Source organism: Catharus ustulatus, chromosome 1, assembly GCF_009819885.2.
Source record: "Catharus ustulatus isolate bCatUst1 chromosome 1, bCatUst1.pri.v2, whole genome shotgun sequence".
Classification (NCBI taxonomy): domain Eukaryota; kingdom Metazoa; phylum Chordata; class Aves; order Passeriformes; family Turdidae; genus Catharus; species Catharus ustulatus.
Window position 1 is genome coordinate 6282502 of NC_046221.1, and position 15229 is coordinate 6297730.

At 44.7% G+C, this 15229-nt stretch overlaps 2 protein-coding genes across 15 annotated transcripts in view; one reads left to right on the top strand and one right to left on the bottom strand.

The window, feature by feature from the left end:
- The window catches only part of GALNT11 (polypeptide N-acetylgalactosaminyltransferase 11), a 47378-nt gene extending 43270 nt beyond the window's left edge, over positions 1-4108 (top strand). For all 4 annotated transcript variants that reach the window (XM_033058885.1, XM_033058876.1, XM_033058895.2 and 1 more), the window contains 2 exons: positions 670-807; positions 3320-4108. In XM_033058885.1, coding sequence (XP_032914776.1) covers positions 670-807; positions 3320-3451 — 270 coding nt within the window. In that variant the 3' untranslated portion in view covers positions 3452-4108. The remainder of the gene's footprint in view (positions 1-669; positions 808-3319) is intronic.
- Positions 4109-6837: 2729 nt separating this feature from the next.
- The window catches only part of KMT2C (lysine methyltransferase 2C), a 186750-nt gene continuing 178358 nt past the window's right edge, over positions 6838-15229 (bottom strand). For 8 of the 11 annotated variants that reach the window (XM_033058776.2, XM_033058830.2, XM_033058848.2 and 5 more), the window contains 8 exons: positions 12262-13381; positions 11213-11349; positions 10917-11059; positions 10484-10652; positions 9518-9634; positions 8870-8943; positions 8397-8505; positions 6838-8172 (listed from right to left, as the gene is read on the bottom strand). In XM_033058776.2, coding sequence (XP_032914667.1) covers positions 8080-8172; positions 8397-8505; positions 8870-8943; positions 9518-9634; positions 10484-10652; positions 10917-11059; positions 11213-11349; positions 12262-13381 — 1962 coding nt within the window. In that variant the 3' untranslated portion in view covers positions 6838-8079. The remainder of the gene's footprint in view (positions 8173-8396; positions 8506-8869; positions 8944-9517; positions 9635-10483; positions 10653-10916; positions 11060-11212; positions 11350-12261; positions 13382-15229) is intronic. The other 3 variants (XM_033058857.2, XM_033058865.2, XM_033058805.2) reach the window with 1 other exon arrangement.

Below are 15229 nucleotides of genomic sequence, written 5' to 3' on the forward strand. Positions count from 1 at the left end.
GTGACTGTTGAGCCAGATGTCCCAGAACCTCCCCTGCACTGCAGGGCTACAGTTCCCATTTACTTTCTTTTCTCTAAGCTTCTAGGATATTTTGAGGTGCAGATCCCCAAATTCTTTAATTTCTTTGCTTTCTGGCTTGGGATTCAGAGTCTCCTATTGGTTATGAGAGCTCCAGGTCTTTACAGGCCTGAAGGATGTAAACAAGGGAGGGAGAACCAGCAGTTCCTGCTTCCCTGAATGTCCAGATGTGCCTTGCTGAGAGCCAACAGGGTGTGGGCATGCACAGCAGCAACTGGAGGTGCCTGACACAATTCTGTGCCCAGAATAAAAATACCTGCTCTGCTCAAACAGCATGTGGGAAAGGACAGACTGACAGCTTGAGGGTGTCCTTGCTGCTTGCTGAAGCTAACAGTGGTTTTCAGTGTGATCACAGAGAAACTCTTCTGTCATGTAAATTCAGGAACTGAATTGCAGTTGAAGCTGCAAATATGAATCAGTGCTTCATGCAGGTGGGCCCTAGGGAAGGGGCTGCATTCAACTCTCACCACTCACTGCAAGGCACATCTCTTGATGACCAAATGTTGGAGCATCTCCTCTGCAGGTGAACAAAAGATTCAAGGAAACTGCCCTGAAACATTGCAATGAATGTCTTTGTGTCTTCTCTTCCAGGTCTGGATTTACAATGAGGATCATGAGCTGATTTTAAATAATCTGCTTTGCTTGGATGTTTCGGAAACTCGCTCGTCCGATCCCCCTCGCCTCATGAAATGCCACGGCTCTGGTGGCTCACAGCAGTGGACATTTGGGGTAAGTGGAGAGGCTGGCACATCACTTGTCATCAATGTCTCAGTCAGGGACAGTAGCACTAACAGGACATCAGGGTTGAGTTTGTGACTAAACTTCAGATGTACCAAGGCAGTTGCACCATAACGGGCCCAGCCCGTGGTTCAAGCAGCCTGTACAGAAATTGCACAGGCTTTGATGGCTGCATTTCAGTCTTAATAAGACTTTTATTGAGCTCTGGAACATGCAGGCCCTTTGCAACATAGAAAAGTTTCTGCAGCTCCACTGACCCTTTCTTCTGCCAGTCACAGCCACCCACAGCACTGTGGCTTATCTGGGATATGCCAGAGAGAACAAAATCCACCTCAGAGCTTTGTTGTGTTGTGTTTGCAGACCTGGGAGATAGGAGGAGTCCATGTGGTGATTCCTGCCTAGTGCTTGAAGAAGCACAGGGCAGAGCAGTTGCTTCTGCCCTGTATTTGATCTCATTAGTTTAGTTGTTAAATCCTGAAGTGGCCAATTCCACAAAACGGAACCAGTGCTGCTCGCACATGGAATTTGTCTCCTGTGTATTCACTCAGGGGCTGCCCCTCACATGCCCTCAGTCTAGCAGAGAGTCTGTAGCACCAAAATAATTGAACAAAGGGAGGGAGAGCCCTGCCAGCACTGCCAGTGGTGCTTCCAGCAGAGCTTTGCACAGCCTGTCTCAGGTTCATACCATGCTGCTGGCTGGCAGCTCGAGTGGGAGTCCCACAAGTCTTGTTGCAGCCCAGGATGGTGTGAAGATAGAGGCAGATAACTGTATGAGCCCAGGACTCTGTGTGTGTGTGACACTTGCACCAGCATTGCCACAGCTGCCAGGGGAAGTGGGAACAGTGGTCTGAACAGTTCTGTTGAGCAGAGGTTATTGAAGGCTCTGCAGCTTGTGTTAGCAGGCAGGATTTTAGAGTGGCTGTTGGTGATGCCTGTGGCAGGGCTGGAGAATCTGCACTTCATGTGTGACAGGTGGGCTTTGAGTTGGCTGTGGCTACTGTGGCTGTGGGAGGTGGATCTGTAACAGGGTCACACAGCTGCTCCTCACTGATCCACAAGAAAAGAGAGTGAGTCAAATACTAGGATTGATTAGGAAGGGAATAGAAACTGAAGCAGGAAAATGTCAGCACACCATGGCAGTTTGTTTGTACTGCACGTGCTGGTCCCCTCCTCTCAGAAAGGCTGAACTGGGGCTGAAGTAGGCTCAGAAGCCATGGAAAAGCAAATGGAAGGTGTGGGGCACCTTTCCCATAAGGAATATGGTGCTAGCTGGGACCCTTTAGATACCAAGTCTCTTGGAACAAGGGGAAATCCATTGAGTGAGTCATTGATAAAGGAAAATACTAACTGCACTGTCAGTTGTGGTACAAGACCTGGATTGGAGGGATATTTTGAAAGGAGTGTTATGTTTTGTTAGCAGGTCCTCCTTCACTGGACACCTGACTGTGGCCATAAGCAGTGACAGGGCCTGGCATGGCTGTTGTCGTGTATCTGCTCCATCTGTGCAGGAGAACAGGAGCTGCTCTGAGAGCTGCTGGGGCTATGCAGAGAGCTGTTTCCAGACATCTGCAGCTAGCTGTTAGTAGAGGAGATGGCACAGTACTCTAAAGGCAAGGAAACAGATCCTAATCTTCTGTTGTTACTCTTGGCTGGGGTTTGGCCTCACCCTGGCTGTGGGCACCTACCATGCACGAGGCTGTCATGATGTGTGGCAGCTCCCCAGCATGTGGGTGCTGAGGGCAGTGGCACTGCTGAGGCGTGGTCAGATGCAGAACAGGGACCTCTGTTCAGCCTAGACAAGAGAGGCCTCCAGGGAAACATTAATGCATCCTTGCAGTGCCTAAGGGCGCTGCAGAAGAGCTGGAAAGGGACTTTTTGCAAGAGCATGGAGTGTTAAGACAAGGGGGATGACTTTAAACTGACAGAGGGCAAGTTTAGGTTAGATATTAGGAAGAAATTATTTCCTGAGAGGCTGGTGTGATGCTGGAATAGGTTGCTCAGAGAAACTGTGGATGCCCCATCCCTAGAAATGTTCATGGCAAAGTTGTACAGGGCTTGGAGCAACCTGGTCTGGTGGAAGGTGTCCCTGCCCAAGGCAGTAGAGTTTGACCTAAATTTTCTTTAAGGTCCCTCCCAACCCAAACCATTCTAGGATTCTATGACTTGTCTGTGCTCACTACAGCCTCGTGGGCTCTCTTTGCTGAGTGCTGGGGAATGGATTTTTGATCCTTCCTCCAGCTCATTAAAAAACTGTGGTATAAACAAAATCCCAACTGGGGGCCTGTGAGGACGTGAGAGCCTTTGTTCCAAAGTCTGGATGTGGTTATGGGGTGTGCTGTACTCCACTGCTGCTGTGGGTCTGGTGTGTCGGGGAAACTGCTGAAAGGCTCATCTGTCAGGAAGGAGCATCCCCTTCCCTTGGGCATCACTTTCAGCTCCAGTTTGACAATGGAGAACAGAAGTTTTAGTAAATCAATCCCATGTGTCTTTTTGTCTGCTCTAGAAAAACAACCGGCTGTACCAGGTCTCCGTGGGGCAGTGCCTGAAGGTGGTGGATCCCCTGAGCCACAAGGGCTACGTGACCGTGGCCATCTGCGACGGGTCCCTTCCTCAGCAGTGGCACTTTGAGAGCTGAGACAGCCAGAAGGTGGCTGAGGAGAGTTCAGCTGAGCCCTGGTTCCCCTTCAGCCACGATCTGAAGTCATTCTGGAGGGTGATGTGCAGAGCCCTTGGCTGCTACCCCTGGCACAAGCATGGAAGGAGCTGCTGGAAATGCCCTGCCCCGGGGAGCTGAGCGTGGGAAGGTCCAGGTGGTCCCTGGTCACACGCTGAGAGCAGCAGCCCCAGTGCAAGAAGAATTGAAATTTATCATCTGTTCCTTGGATGATCCTGGATTATTGGACTGGTTTTAAGTAACAGAAATCATTAGAGCAATGTAATTTAAATGGTGAGATGAGATTTCAGCTTTGTGGATCTTCTAAATGACAGTGACAGAAAGGAGTCCTTGGCTATTTCATGTGCAGTATATCAATAATTTACGTTTCTAGTATGGGTTTACTGGCCAAAATTATTTTACTTTTTCTGGAAAATATTTTTATTCCCTTTCATCTTCCAACAATTGTCATTTGTAATATTTAAATTTAGTTCTTTTAATTTTAGGACTTTTCATGTAGTTTAAGTTCTTTGCTGTCATTCGTCACCTCATATTTAAAACAAAGTAACTATTGCAAAGTCTATTTTGATGACTCATGACAGTAGCTGCATTTAAAATAAAGTATCATTTTTTTATTAATTTGTACGGCCTTACTCTTTGTAGCTGTAAGAGCAAGAAGCACGAACTTAGACACTGATGAAAATTAATGTTCAGACAGTTTTGGGTCTTCCCTTGTTTTCACTCCTTTTCTCCCTTCCTCACATCCTGGAAGCCTTGACAGATAATTTCTGGGTTTTTTCCTCCACTTCTCTGTTTTCTTTTATTTTACTATTTCTTTGACTTCCTACCTCAGCTTCTTCAGTGAGTGGAAGCTCCTGCAGAAGAGAAAAGCTGCTCTTGCCCCCATGTATTTTTGATTAGCACCATTGTTGGCCTTGTCTCCCACTCCACAGCGACCTGGGAACGCGCAGCTTGGATCTTGGAAGTGCCAGGACAGCCTTGCCCTTCCACTTGGGCAGCAGAAACATCCTCCAACTGCACAAATCCTCCAGCATCCACTTACTGACCTTTTGGGGAGTGTGAAGCAAACAATAATAATGCTGCAGTAATTACAGACCCACATCTTTCTGCAGAAAGGAGATTCGCTTGTGTCAGACTCTGTTTCATCCTTCAGCTGCCTGGCAGGGCCAGCACCTGGGAGGAGAAAAGCAGGAGAATGCAAAGGAACAGGTAAGAGTGGCCTGGCCACAAGTCAGCTGCTTTGCCTCATCCTCTAGTCCTGGAGGGAGTGAGCCCCTGGCAGGGAGAGAACCAGGTACCAGGGTTTAAAAAGCAGAACCACTTGGCTGAAGTGGAATTCTTCCAGATAAACCATTACACTGGGAGTAACAAAGTTAGACACCAGCCAAGCTCCTTCCTACCACGAAAAGCCTCTACTACCAACCCCTGCCCCCTTGGTCAGCTGAGCCTCTGCTGTGCCTTGCCCAGGGGCACCTCAGTCTTGCCATCAGTTCCCAGGTGCCTCCTGCAAGCAGGCAGGGTTGCAGGGCTGGAACATAGTGTCAGCTCGGGTGAATCCTTCCACTGGCAGCCTGGGTGCTTGCTGGGTTTGAAATTCCAGTCTTTGCTGGGGTGGAAGGATGGGCTGCAGCTTCATTTATGCCTGGCTGGTTCACCCTGACTGCAGCAGGTGATGGCACAGCTACTCCCAGCTGTGTGTGGGGCTTTTCTGTGACATTGGTGGTGGCAGTCACATTGTGCAGAAGCCTTGCTTGCCTTTTCTTGTTTTATGCCCAAACAAATCCTCAGAGAGCAGCTTGCTTTATGTACAGTCCGTTGCCACAGAGAATTTTTGACCTTCTGCTCCCAGTGGGCAGAGTCAGAGGCTGCTGTCACCCGAAGTGGTGCCGGTTTCCAGAAAGATGGAGGTGGTGGAGTGATGGAGAGTGTCAGTTGTTCCTGCAGGGAATTCCTGGCCACAGACAGAGCTGGTGCAGCCACACAGGCAGGCCATCACCTGAGTGAGGGTGAGAGATCTCTGCTGGGGAAAACCCAGCCCTGGGCTCAGGGTCTGTTCCCAGCTGGGCTGCCTGGGGTAAGCAGGAATTCGATGGTGCCTTGTATTTGAGTGACTGCTCCCAGCTGACCTAGGAGGGTTTTGTGAATAGGAACAGAAGGAAAAGCCTCAGCACAGGGTCAGCACTGAGCATTTATTATTTGTAAAGAAGGAAACTCTGCCTGGGGCTGATTTTTAAGCCCCTGTGTCAAGTACCACCTCCTTCTCGCTGGCTCCTGAAGTGGGTGGTGGCCGTGGCAGATCCTGCAGCAGCCAAGGTGCACCATGTAAGTACACCAGGGATGTCTTGGAGCCTGTTTTTAGTCTGGACCCGTGCTGAGAGCTTGCTGGGAATGTCTCTGGTGTCCAGCACTGCCAGCAGCACCATGGAGGTTTAACCCAGTCAGGCCTTTGCTCACTCCTGCTGTTCCTGCAGGATGGAGGGGACTGGGGAAGGGTGTTAAGGGTTCAGACTCAGGGGTTGAGATGAGGATGCAGAACCCACTGTGAAATTTAGGATGCAATGGAGAAGAGGAAGGCAAAATACTCCTTGATGATGGCAACCACAGATCCTGGAAGAAGTAGAAACCAGACACCTCAAATGACAACAGGAAGAATCACTTTATAGATGTAAAATATTTTTATTCGTAAATGCTGATCTTCTAAATCTGTTTCCACAAATTCCAAAACCCATAACACTCTGTATACTTCAAAAAATTCTTTTTTTTGTGGTGTTTTTGTATTTTTTTTGCCAACATTAGATACTATTATACAGAACAGAAAAAACTGTAGGACGAATACTGGTAGGATGTTGGAATATTGTACAAGAGAAGAAAAATATTCAAGAAACAATTTAATACAGCTATTTATCAAGAGAAAAATATATACAATTGATTTATTCTGTAAGATAAAAATACATCATGCCATATACATTACAAGTTCAGAACTGTATTACTGAATATACCAACAGTTTACAGTCCACTTTAATTGTGCACACAAAAAAAAAACTTCATTTTTTTTTTATATTTAGCCTGTGAAGTGTCAGTACCAGAATTTTAAGTACAAAATAAAAAGCTAACCTGGTTCAAAATGCTGATTAAATTTCTACAAGCAAACACAAAACAGTGTTTATTTTTTTAAAGAAATGTAAACAAAAACAATCCATACAAACACATCTTTAAATTACATTTTCCAAAATCCTGTTGCCAGAGTCCTGCAGCTGCAAGCACATTACACCTAATTTTTTCCTTGTTTTCCTTTTAAGAAGGCTATCGCATCAGACTGAAGCTCCAACTCATTCTATGCTGTTTACATGATTTAATGTAGGCTGAACAGTCACCTAATCCTTGACTACTTTTGCTGAAGAATAAAAACCATGTCCAGCCTCTATTTTGGGTGGTTTTAGCAGTTATTCACAGTTATCACAAATTGTAAGCACAAAAAAACCTGACTTAAGAAATAGGGATGCAACAATATAATACAAATAAAATTAATCTAAATTACCCAAACATCTACAAAAGTCAGAGTTGTAATATACATGCCTTTACCAGGCTTAAGGTTTACTTAAAAAAATTCTCATAAGACCACAGTTGAGACTGCTTTAAACATACAAAACCCCCTCTCTTTAAACTGAGATTTTGGTTATTCTGAACTGGGAATCGCATGTCCGTGAGTACATGAGATCATATTGTAACATCCCTATCAACGTTTGAGAATAAGCACCCGAACTGCTGCAGAGTCTGGTAGCATTTGGTCAATAACTATTTTTATACTGTATTTTTTTTTCCTCAAAATATTTACACTTTTATACAAAGTAACAGAGTTTGTTAGTTCTGCAGGTAACAGCAGCAGCTTGGCTTTCTTCTAACTTTCTTTTTAAAAATAGCTTCATTCACTTATTCAATAATAAATACAAAAAGGTTCTCTTATTTTACAGAAATCAAAAACTACAATAAACTGACTCATGGAATCAAGTATTTAAATGTATTTTAGTGCAAGTTATTTTTTCCCTTAGCTCTATCCCTAAGGAAGTCGTTTCAGTACATTCCTTGTTCAGTGGTGTCTACTTTTATTTAAAATTTTTTTTCTTTAATTAGAGGGCCTGCCCCTTTATCAAATAAGGCTGTGGCCAGCACTTTGGACTTCTCCCTTTCGCTGGTGATTTCAGTCTTACATTCATAGTGGCCACCTGCCCTCCTGCAGGTCAGCCAGCGGTTCTTTGCCCAAATTAAACAGTTTCTCCTTAGTGAGCTCAAAAACAAAAGTGCTGGACCATTCTGTTAACTCAGTTTCACCTCCACGTGTCTGGAAAGTCAGCTTCAGATTTTGCCGGCTTGCTTCTGGTGCTTGTTGGTTGGTGGGTTATTTTTCCTTTTTTTTTTCTTTTTTTTTCTTTTTTTTTTTCTTTTTAAATACTTGTGTAGAAATGTGTATTTCCAGAAGTGATTTTTTTTTCCCCCCTTCAAAAAGGCAACAATTTTCTGTCGACAAAATCAAAATGTGAATCACTTCTTCCTAGGGACAAGCAACCCTCAAAGACAGCAAGGAATGCATTCTAGTTCATCCACTTTCGGCAGTTTACAGCTCCACAGTGACATGGAATCTTGTGCTGGTCATCTTCAAAATCAAACTTATAGTCATAGCAAAGCTGGAAGGAGAACACAAGAGTGGTTATGGAAGAGCTGGGATTTGCCACAGCTTTCCCTGTAGCTACAGGTTAAACAGCAAAACACAGCAGAGGCTGCACTGTGAGGACAGGAAAGGAGAAGGAAAACGTCACCTCCCCTCAGCACAAACGAGCTGTGCCTCTGGCCAGGAATCACAGCATGGATGCACAGAGCAAGGGGGGTGTAAAGCTAGAACCTGCCCTACCTCCTCCCCCTTCTGGATTCTTCTGCTGGAGCTGATGATAATTTTGTGTCCTCTCTCAAAAGTGACCACCTCAGCCACGCAGTTGGGCGCACACGAATGGTTGATGTACCTACGGAAGAAGAGTGGGACAGATGAAACCTCTCAGGAAAACCCAGCCCTTGAGGCAAATCTGAACCAAACCTCAGGATGGCCTTAGCTCCATGGGCTCACCGCCTTTCCACATACAATTACATTACTCTGTACTTGTTTCTTTACCTACAAAATGTCAAAAAAAATCAAGGATCAAAAAAAATTATTTTCTTCACAGTTGCCATGAAATGTAACCGAAAGATGAGCAAAGCTGATGGAAGAGACAGTGGGACAGTTTGAAGACTCAATCTACCAGCTCACAAAATAAATCCCACAAACTCAGAGCCTCCAAGAGCCCCAGGAAAACAGGGGGATGCCCCAGGGATCCCCTCAGGGTCACCCACCTTGCAGGGCCTCCCGTTAGGGTGGCATCGATGACGTGGTCGTTGTCAATGCGGAACATGTACACGCCACGGTTCTGAAAGACACAAAGTGGCACAAGGGCTCTGGTGAGGTTTTACTGCATTGTCACTGATGGACCAACAACATGGGCCAGCTCCAAGTGCCCTCCTGCACTCCAGACCAGGCACTGCCCACTGGCTTACAGATTGTCACAGACTGCCTGTGTCCCCATGGGTCATAACACAAACCTCTGGACAATTCAGTTTTCCCTAAGAGCTTCCTACTGCCTTTCATCCGGGATATCTGACTGTTTCCCAGACAGGCACTAACTGCTACAATGCCATCAAGTTACACAAAAGAAGTGGCTTTAAATTTAAGTTCTCATTAAAAACTGAGGTCCTGACACATCTGCCAGAGCTGTGTCCTCTGAAACAGAGGATGTTGTGTCCTCCCTACCTGGCCAAGGTGCTGTGAGATTAATTAAACATTGAAATACTCTGGTCACTGCAGACTCCTCTGGTTTTATTTTAAGGCTAACTGCATTTATGGCACAGCAGAAAACAAATCAGGGGACCTGAATTCATCAGGCAAAACAGCATTTGAAGGTCTGAATGGGGAAGGGGAAAGAGCAAATGAACAAACACCCTTACCTGAGACTCGTAGAGTTTCTCTTTCCTGTTTGCTACCTCGTTCCGGATAATTGTCCCGATATACTCAATGACCATCGTGTGCTTTTCAATGTCTCGAGCAGCATATAAGCCCAGGCCCTACAGAAAGTGCACTGAGAGTTAAAAACTTTACATTCACCCTGTGTTCCTCACCATGCCCCAAACCAGCAGTGGAAAGGGGGGAGAGAGAAGCAGCACTAATAAATAATAGATGCAGTAACAGCCCAATGCAGAATCCAGCCCCACACAGATCCCAGAAAATGTGGCCGCTCTCGGTGAGAAAGTTGCTCTTACCCCTTTACACTAACAGTGTAAAGCTTATAAATTTATTTTTATAAATAAAAGTGGTTCCTGCTAGACCAGAGACACTGAGAGGAACTCAGGCACAGTGAAGTCCAGCCTGAAATAAACAACAACTGTGCCCACACACGGCCAGATTAGTGACAAATCTTTTCCAAAAACATCACATAAAGCAATAGATTTTATACTCTTATGAAGGAAAACAAGTACTGAGCTCTTCCTGCTGGTCTTGTACCACTTCATCAGCTTGGCCTGAGCACCTCATGCTTCCACTGTGTATTTCTATTTTTTTTTTAAGTTTTACTATGGTTTTGAGGAATGGACTAAAAAACCCAAACAACAAACTACCCCAAAACTTAAAAAAATCCTTCTTCTAGATGACCATAACAAATGGATTTTTAAAATATTTACAGTAATTAAAAAGAAATCTTACTTAAGGTAGATTTGTGGAATTGATGTGCCATGTAAAAACTGCCAACTTTAGAACAAGATTGGAAGGAATTTTTTAATGGGTTTAGTTTCAAATTTTCATCTGGATTCAGATAAATATTTATATATAATATATGACATCTACAATTCAGCTAAAACAGATATTAATAAAAGCATATGTGATTTTTTAAATCTCCATTGCCTGAAGCTGGAGCTGACCTGAATGCGAGAGCGAGCCAGGTACACGTTGGATTTCCACTCGGTTTTCATCTTGCGGTACTGAGAGGACTTGGAATGGACGAACTGTTTGCTGTAAGGCGCGTTCAGCTCCCCCGTGACTGTGCTCTGAAAGGACTTGGATGTGCTGGTGCTATTCAAGGTGTGAGGCCTGTAGGAATTGGGCATGTAACAGGAAAGAATACAAGAAAAACTGAAGATTTCTCTGAAAACAGCCAGGCAACCCAATAAAAATCCTCTCCAACACACAGACACTTAAAGCCAGCTAGCGGAGACACAAAGCAGTTCCTCTGACTGGGGCATGCACATTCACAGCCAAGGACGACAGGGTTTGTAAGCAGCAGACGAAAGCACAAATAACCCTAAAGCAGCCTATAAACCCTGGGCTGTACTATGTGAAATTAAAACAAAATACCTTAACACAAACCTCTTGACATGGGTACTCATTTTAGGCTCAGCACGGGCACAGCCCGTGGGATTGATGGCAAGAGGAAGTTCCATTAAGGGGTTTCGGCCATAGCGGAAAGTGTAGTTCTCACAGGCCTCAACCCCTGGCAGCTGCAAAATAAAAGAGAGAAAGAAAAAAAACCAACAAATATTGTTTAATTATGTAACAAAATGTTTACTTTTCCCCACTTCTTTCTGTTCCCCTTCTCATGTGCCTATCCAGCAAGTGGGATGAGCCAGCAAGAACTGGGGAGGTGAACTCACCGATTCTGCAATCCTGGCCACTGCAGAGACTGTCAAACCAAAGAGGTCTTCACCCTTCAGATAGCCGGGGAACAGCTGGAGCATTTCCGATTCTTTTCTAACAGAAGCAACGGGTTCCAGGATTTTATCCCACACACCTACACAACCATTGGGAGAGAATTACAGTGAACAAAAAATAAAAACTACTGCACTTGGTTTTAAAACAAATGCCTGAGGATATGAGAACCAGAACTCAGCACTGAGAAAGCTTTTGTCTTTGATTGCTTACACAAATAGGCCAGGACCTAAAAAGCAGAGAATGATTTGCTGAATTTCTGATTTTTGGGATTTAACAAATCCCAAACAAACACACTGTTGATTCTGCACCCTCAGTTCTCAGAAATTAAGCTTTCAGTGTTCTCAGCATGGAAACTTCCAGTCCTCTGACAAGAACATGGACAGGTTTCTCTTGGGAAATTCTGTAGAAGTATGATTTTCTGAAAATACACAATATATCCTATTTCCACTGATGGTTTGTAGACAGTGCTCACTCTGTGAGGGTATCAATACCCACAGCACCAAGGCCTTGAGACCCAGAGGGTTACAGGCCTCCAGCACATCCATGAGCCAATTTCCAAGACCTGCCTGTATGCTTATGGACACCCTGACAGAGACATTACCCACCCTGAAAACAACGTGGTCACTCAGCTGTTTTTAGAGCTCCCTAACTTGAGCCCAGCTGATTTGAAGATAACTGAGCAGTGGCTTGGTGTTTAAACAAAGTCACTTTTCATGAAATGAAACCTGTGCTGATTTTTCTACTGCTTTAGTTCATTTTCAATAATGAATCTGTGGACTTGGAACAATTCTTCTGATCTGCAGCTCATAAAATTTCTTCAGAGGTGTCCACAGTCTTCACAGCAAGGTATTAAAAATGGGCCCTGGAAGCTCACTATAAACACTGTTAGAACAGTGCCTGCAACAGCTGCTTTGAACTGTACCACAGGAATCAGTGCTACCACAATGAACAACAAAGCCACAAATTGATGATCTTAGTGCAGAGAATTTACCTTTAGGTGTTGTGTCAGTCAGAACCAGATCCTCGTGGCCCTGCTCCACCACCTTGATGACGAAGAGCGGGAGTCCGTCCTTCTCCTCGATGGAGCAGAGGTAGCGGCAGCGCCTGTTGGCGTACCTCATGCTCCAGTACAGCCGGCTGGCCTCGTAGCCCACGGGGAAGAGGGCTTTGGAGGAGTGGAAGGCCTGCATCTGCTGTGGCAGCAGCTGGCCCACGGCGTGGAAGATGAGGCTCCCCACACGGAAGGTGTGGTCGCGCTCGCCGCGCTGGACGATGCTGGCGATCTGCCGCACCTCGTCGCGCTGCACGTACACCCTCCGGAACACCGCGAAGTAACTCAGCTCCTGCTCGTGAGTTCCTTTTGGTTTGTGCATGGGGCAAAGCATGGTCTTGTCTTTAAAAAACATGCATTGTGCTTTAATGGCACAGGTAAAGTGATAAATATTGGTGCACCTTAACCTGTGGCAACCGCTGGTGGCACCCATTTTGTGACAGAACATGCATTTCATCTGCAGGCCTCTCCGCAGTGCTAGTTCCACGTTTATTAAGGCACCAGCTTGTGTCTCATAGACTTCTGTAGACCAAAGAGCACAGTTCAAATGGACCCAAAGGTCTAAATCCAGGTTGAGAAGCCTTGCTGGTCCATCAGTCAATCCGTCACCTTCCTCGTGACAGAAGCAACATTTCCTGTAGTCTTTAGGCACAGGGTCGGGTTTAAGGGTTGTGCCCAGTTTTTTAAGAAATTCATCTATTTCTTCTTCACAAGGAGGTTTGAATGATCCTTTAGGAATCACAATCTGAATGCTCCACTTTTTCCATTTCATCCCTTTCCATTTCTTACTGGGAGGCCGGCAGTCCTCCAGACTGCTGTGTATTGCTTTTAACCTGGGTTTGAGTTTCACCGTTACCTTCAGCTCATCCGGTTTCGCCTCTACCTTGGCTGCCTCAAACGCAGGGGGGAACATGATGGGGGGTGATGAGGGTGGAGAAACCTTTTCCTGCAGCTGAGGCAGACAGTGGACGTCCAAAGTGGAGATGTTGTTGCTGTACTGATGGAATGCTTTGGGCGGCCTCTCCTTCATGGGTGACTGTGGCAGGGTTGGGACCGATTCCTGATAATCAACAGAAAACTCTTTAAGAAAAAGATCCCAAACTTGTTCATCATTAAATATAACCCAAAAACATGGGCAGCTCAGTATGGGAGAGGCTTCTCCCATGCCTAAAATCAAGATGCAGCAACTGAGAAAGATAGAAATTATCCTGACCCACATTACCACAGTTTGGGTCAGAATTTGGAGCAGGAAATTCTTCCAGCCTACCCACAACATGGTGCTCCTTTAATACAGGAGAGAAAACACAAATAATCCTTTGTCCAGGTTCTGAATGCAAAACTCCTCAATTCCCCTTGGTGAGCTGACTGCCAGTTTTAGTTCTTAGGGATTCTTAGAAAGTTTTGTTACAACACAAAGTAACCTCAAAATATGGGTCACAGGACTAATTTAAAGCCTAAGAATCTGGTATTTGGTAGAAGTGGAAAATTTAGAACTAATGCCACATATTTTTCTCCTGGAAACAAGTGAGGAGGAATTCCTGCAATTCTGGATTAGATACAACTTGAGGACCTAAAACTATTCAGTCACAGTAAAGAACTGTATTTGCAGAGATTTGTGAAAAAAAACCAAAAAACCAAACCAAACCAGACCAAAACAAGAAAACAAACTGTGAGATAGAAAACAAAAACAACAAAGGAAGTCTAGATTATTAAGTGCTTAATGTGGTTTGTGTGATTAATCTTGAAAGAGTAAATTAAAGCATCAAGAGGCTGAACATGACATTTAATTAAGTTAATTAGGTGCATGCTGATGCACTTGTAGAGGATGTTACCCTGTTTATACACAACTGAAAATGAGCTACATGGGATATTAAAAGGATATAGATGTACACAGAGTTATCACCTCCAGGGTTGCATTTTTAAAATTCAATTCCACCTGAGAAAGTAAGCAGGATGCATTTGAAGGAAGGCTTCAAACTATACAGTTTATACAGGACTGTGAGAACACATTAATTAGGCAAAGCTTGAAGAACACAGCCTGTCCTGTCCAATGGTTTAGGGGGAAAAAAAGTACATTTGATCTAGAAACAGCAGAAGACAAGTTAGTTAACTACTCAAAAATTTTAACTGTGAGAAACTCAGCAGGATCATTCAGTCTTCAGTGAAGGCCATTTCACTTTTAATGATTAAATATTAGATAAATTTAAGTTCACCCTCCTCTGATGCTGAATGACTCCTGACACAGCAAGAAATGATGCCCTGTTTCTCTCAGGTGTCAGACACCCCTCACATGGTCTGCAGGTAGAGAACTACAGCAGAATATTTGGGACCACCTGAGAGAATTCTACCTTCAGCTGAATGAACTTCTTCAGATGTACTTCTCCAGTGGTAAGAACCTCCTTCTCCTGGTCACTGCCAGCTCACAGGCTCCTTACTGGTGTTTTGGTAATCAGTGCTTTACAATGGCAGCTTCACCCAAATAAAGTCAGGGAACAGGATTCTATTTTCCCAGTTACACTGAACAAATAAAATTCTTTTTACAAACTTCCTGCTTAATTATTATTTTCACAGCTGTAATTTTGTATTTAACTGTATAAGCTAAATCCAAATGCGGGATATACCCTTTAAAAACGTGTCTGTGGTTGTTTACAATGCCCAGAGAAGTCGAATGACTGATTTTTTGAGACTGCATCTTCAAAGTCTGGGAGGGCAGTCAAAGGTGGTGGCTTTTCTGCCATGCATCTGTCAGATACAAAGTTCTGCAAATATGATTTTTACTTCTGAATAGAGAGCAATTAATTTATAAACCTCTCAAATGAAGTTCAAGCTTCCCCCTCGGCTCCCTTCTGTTCTCCAACAAATAGCTGCAATAATTTCCGCTCACTCAGGTCTGCCAGTGTTTGATACT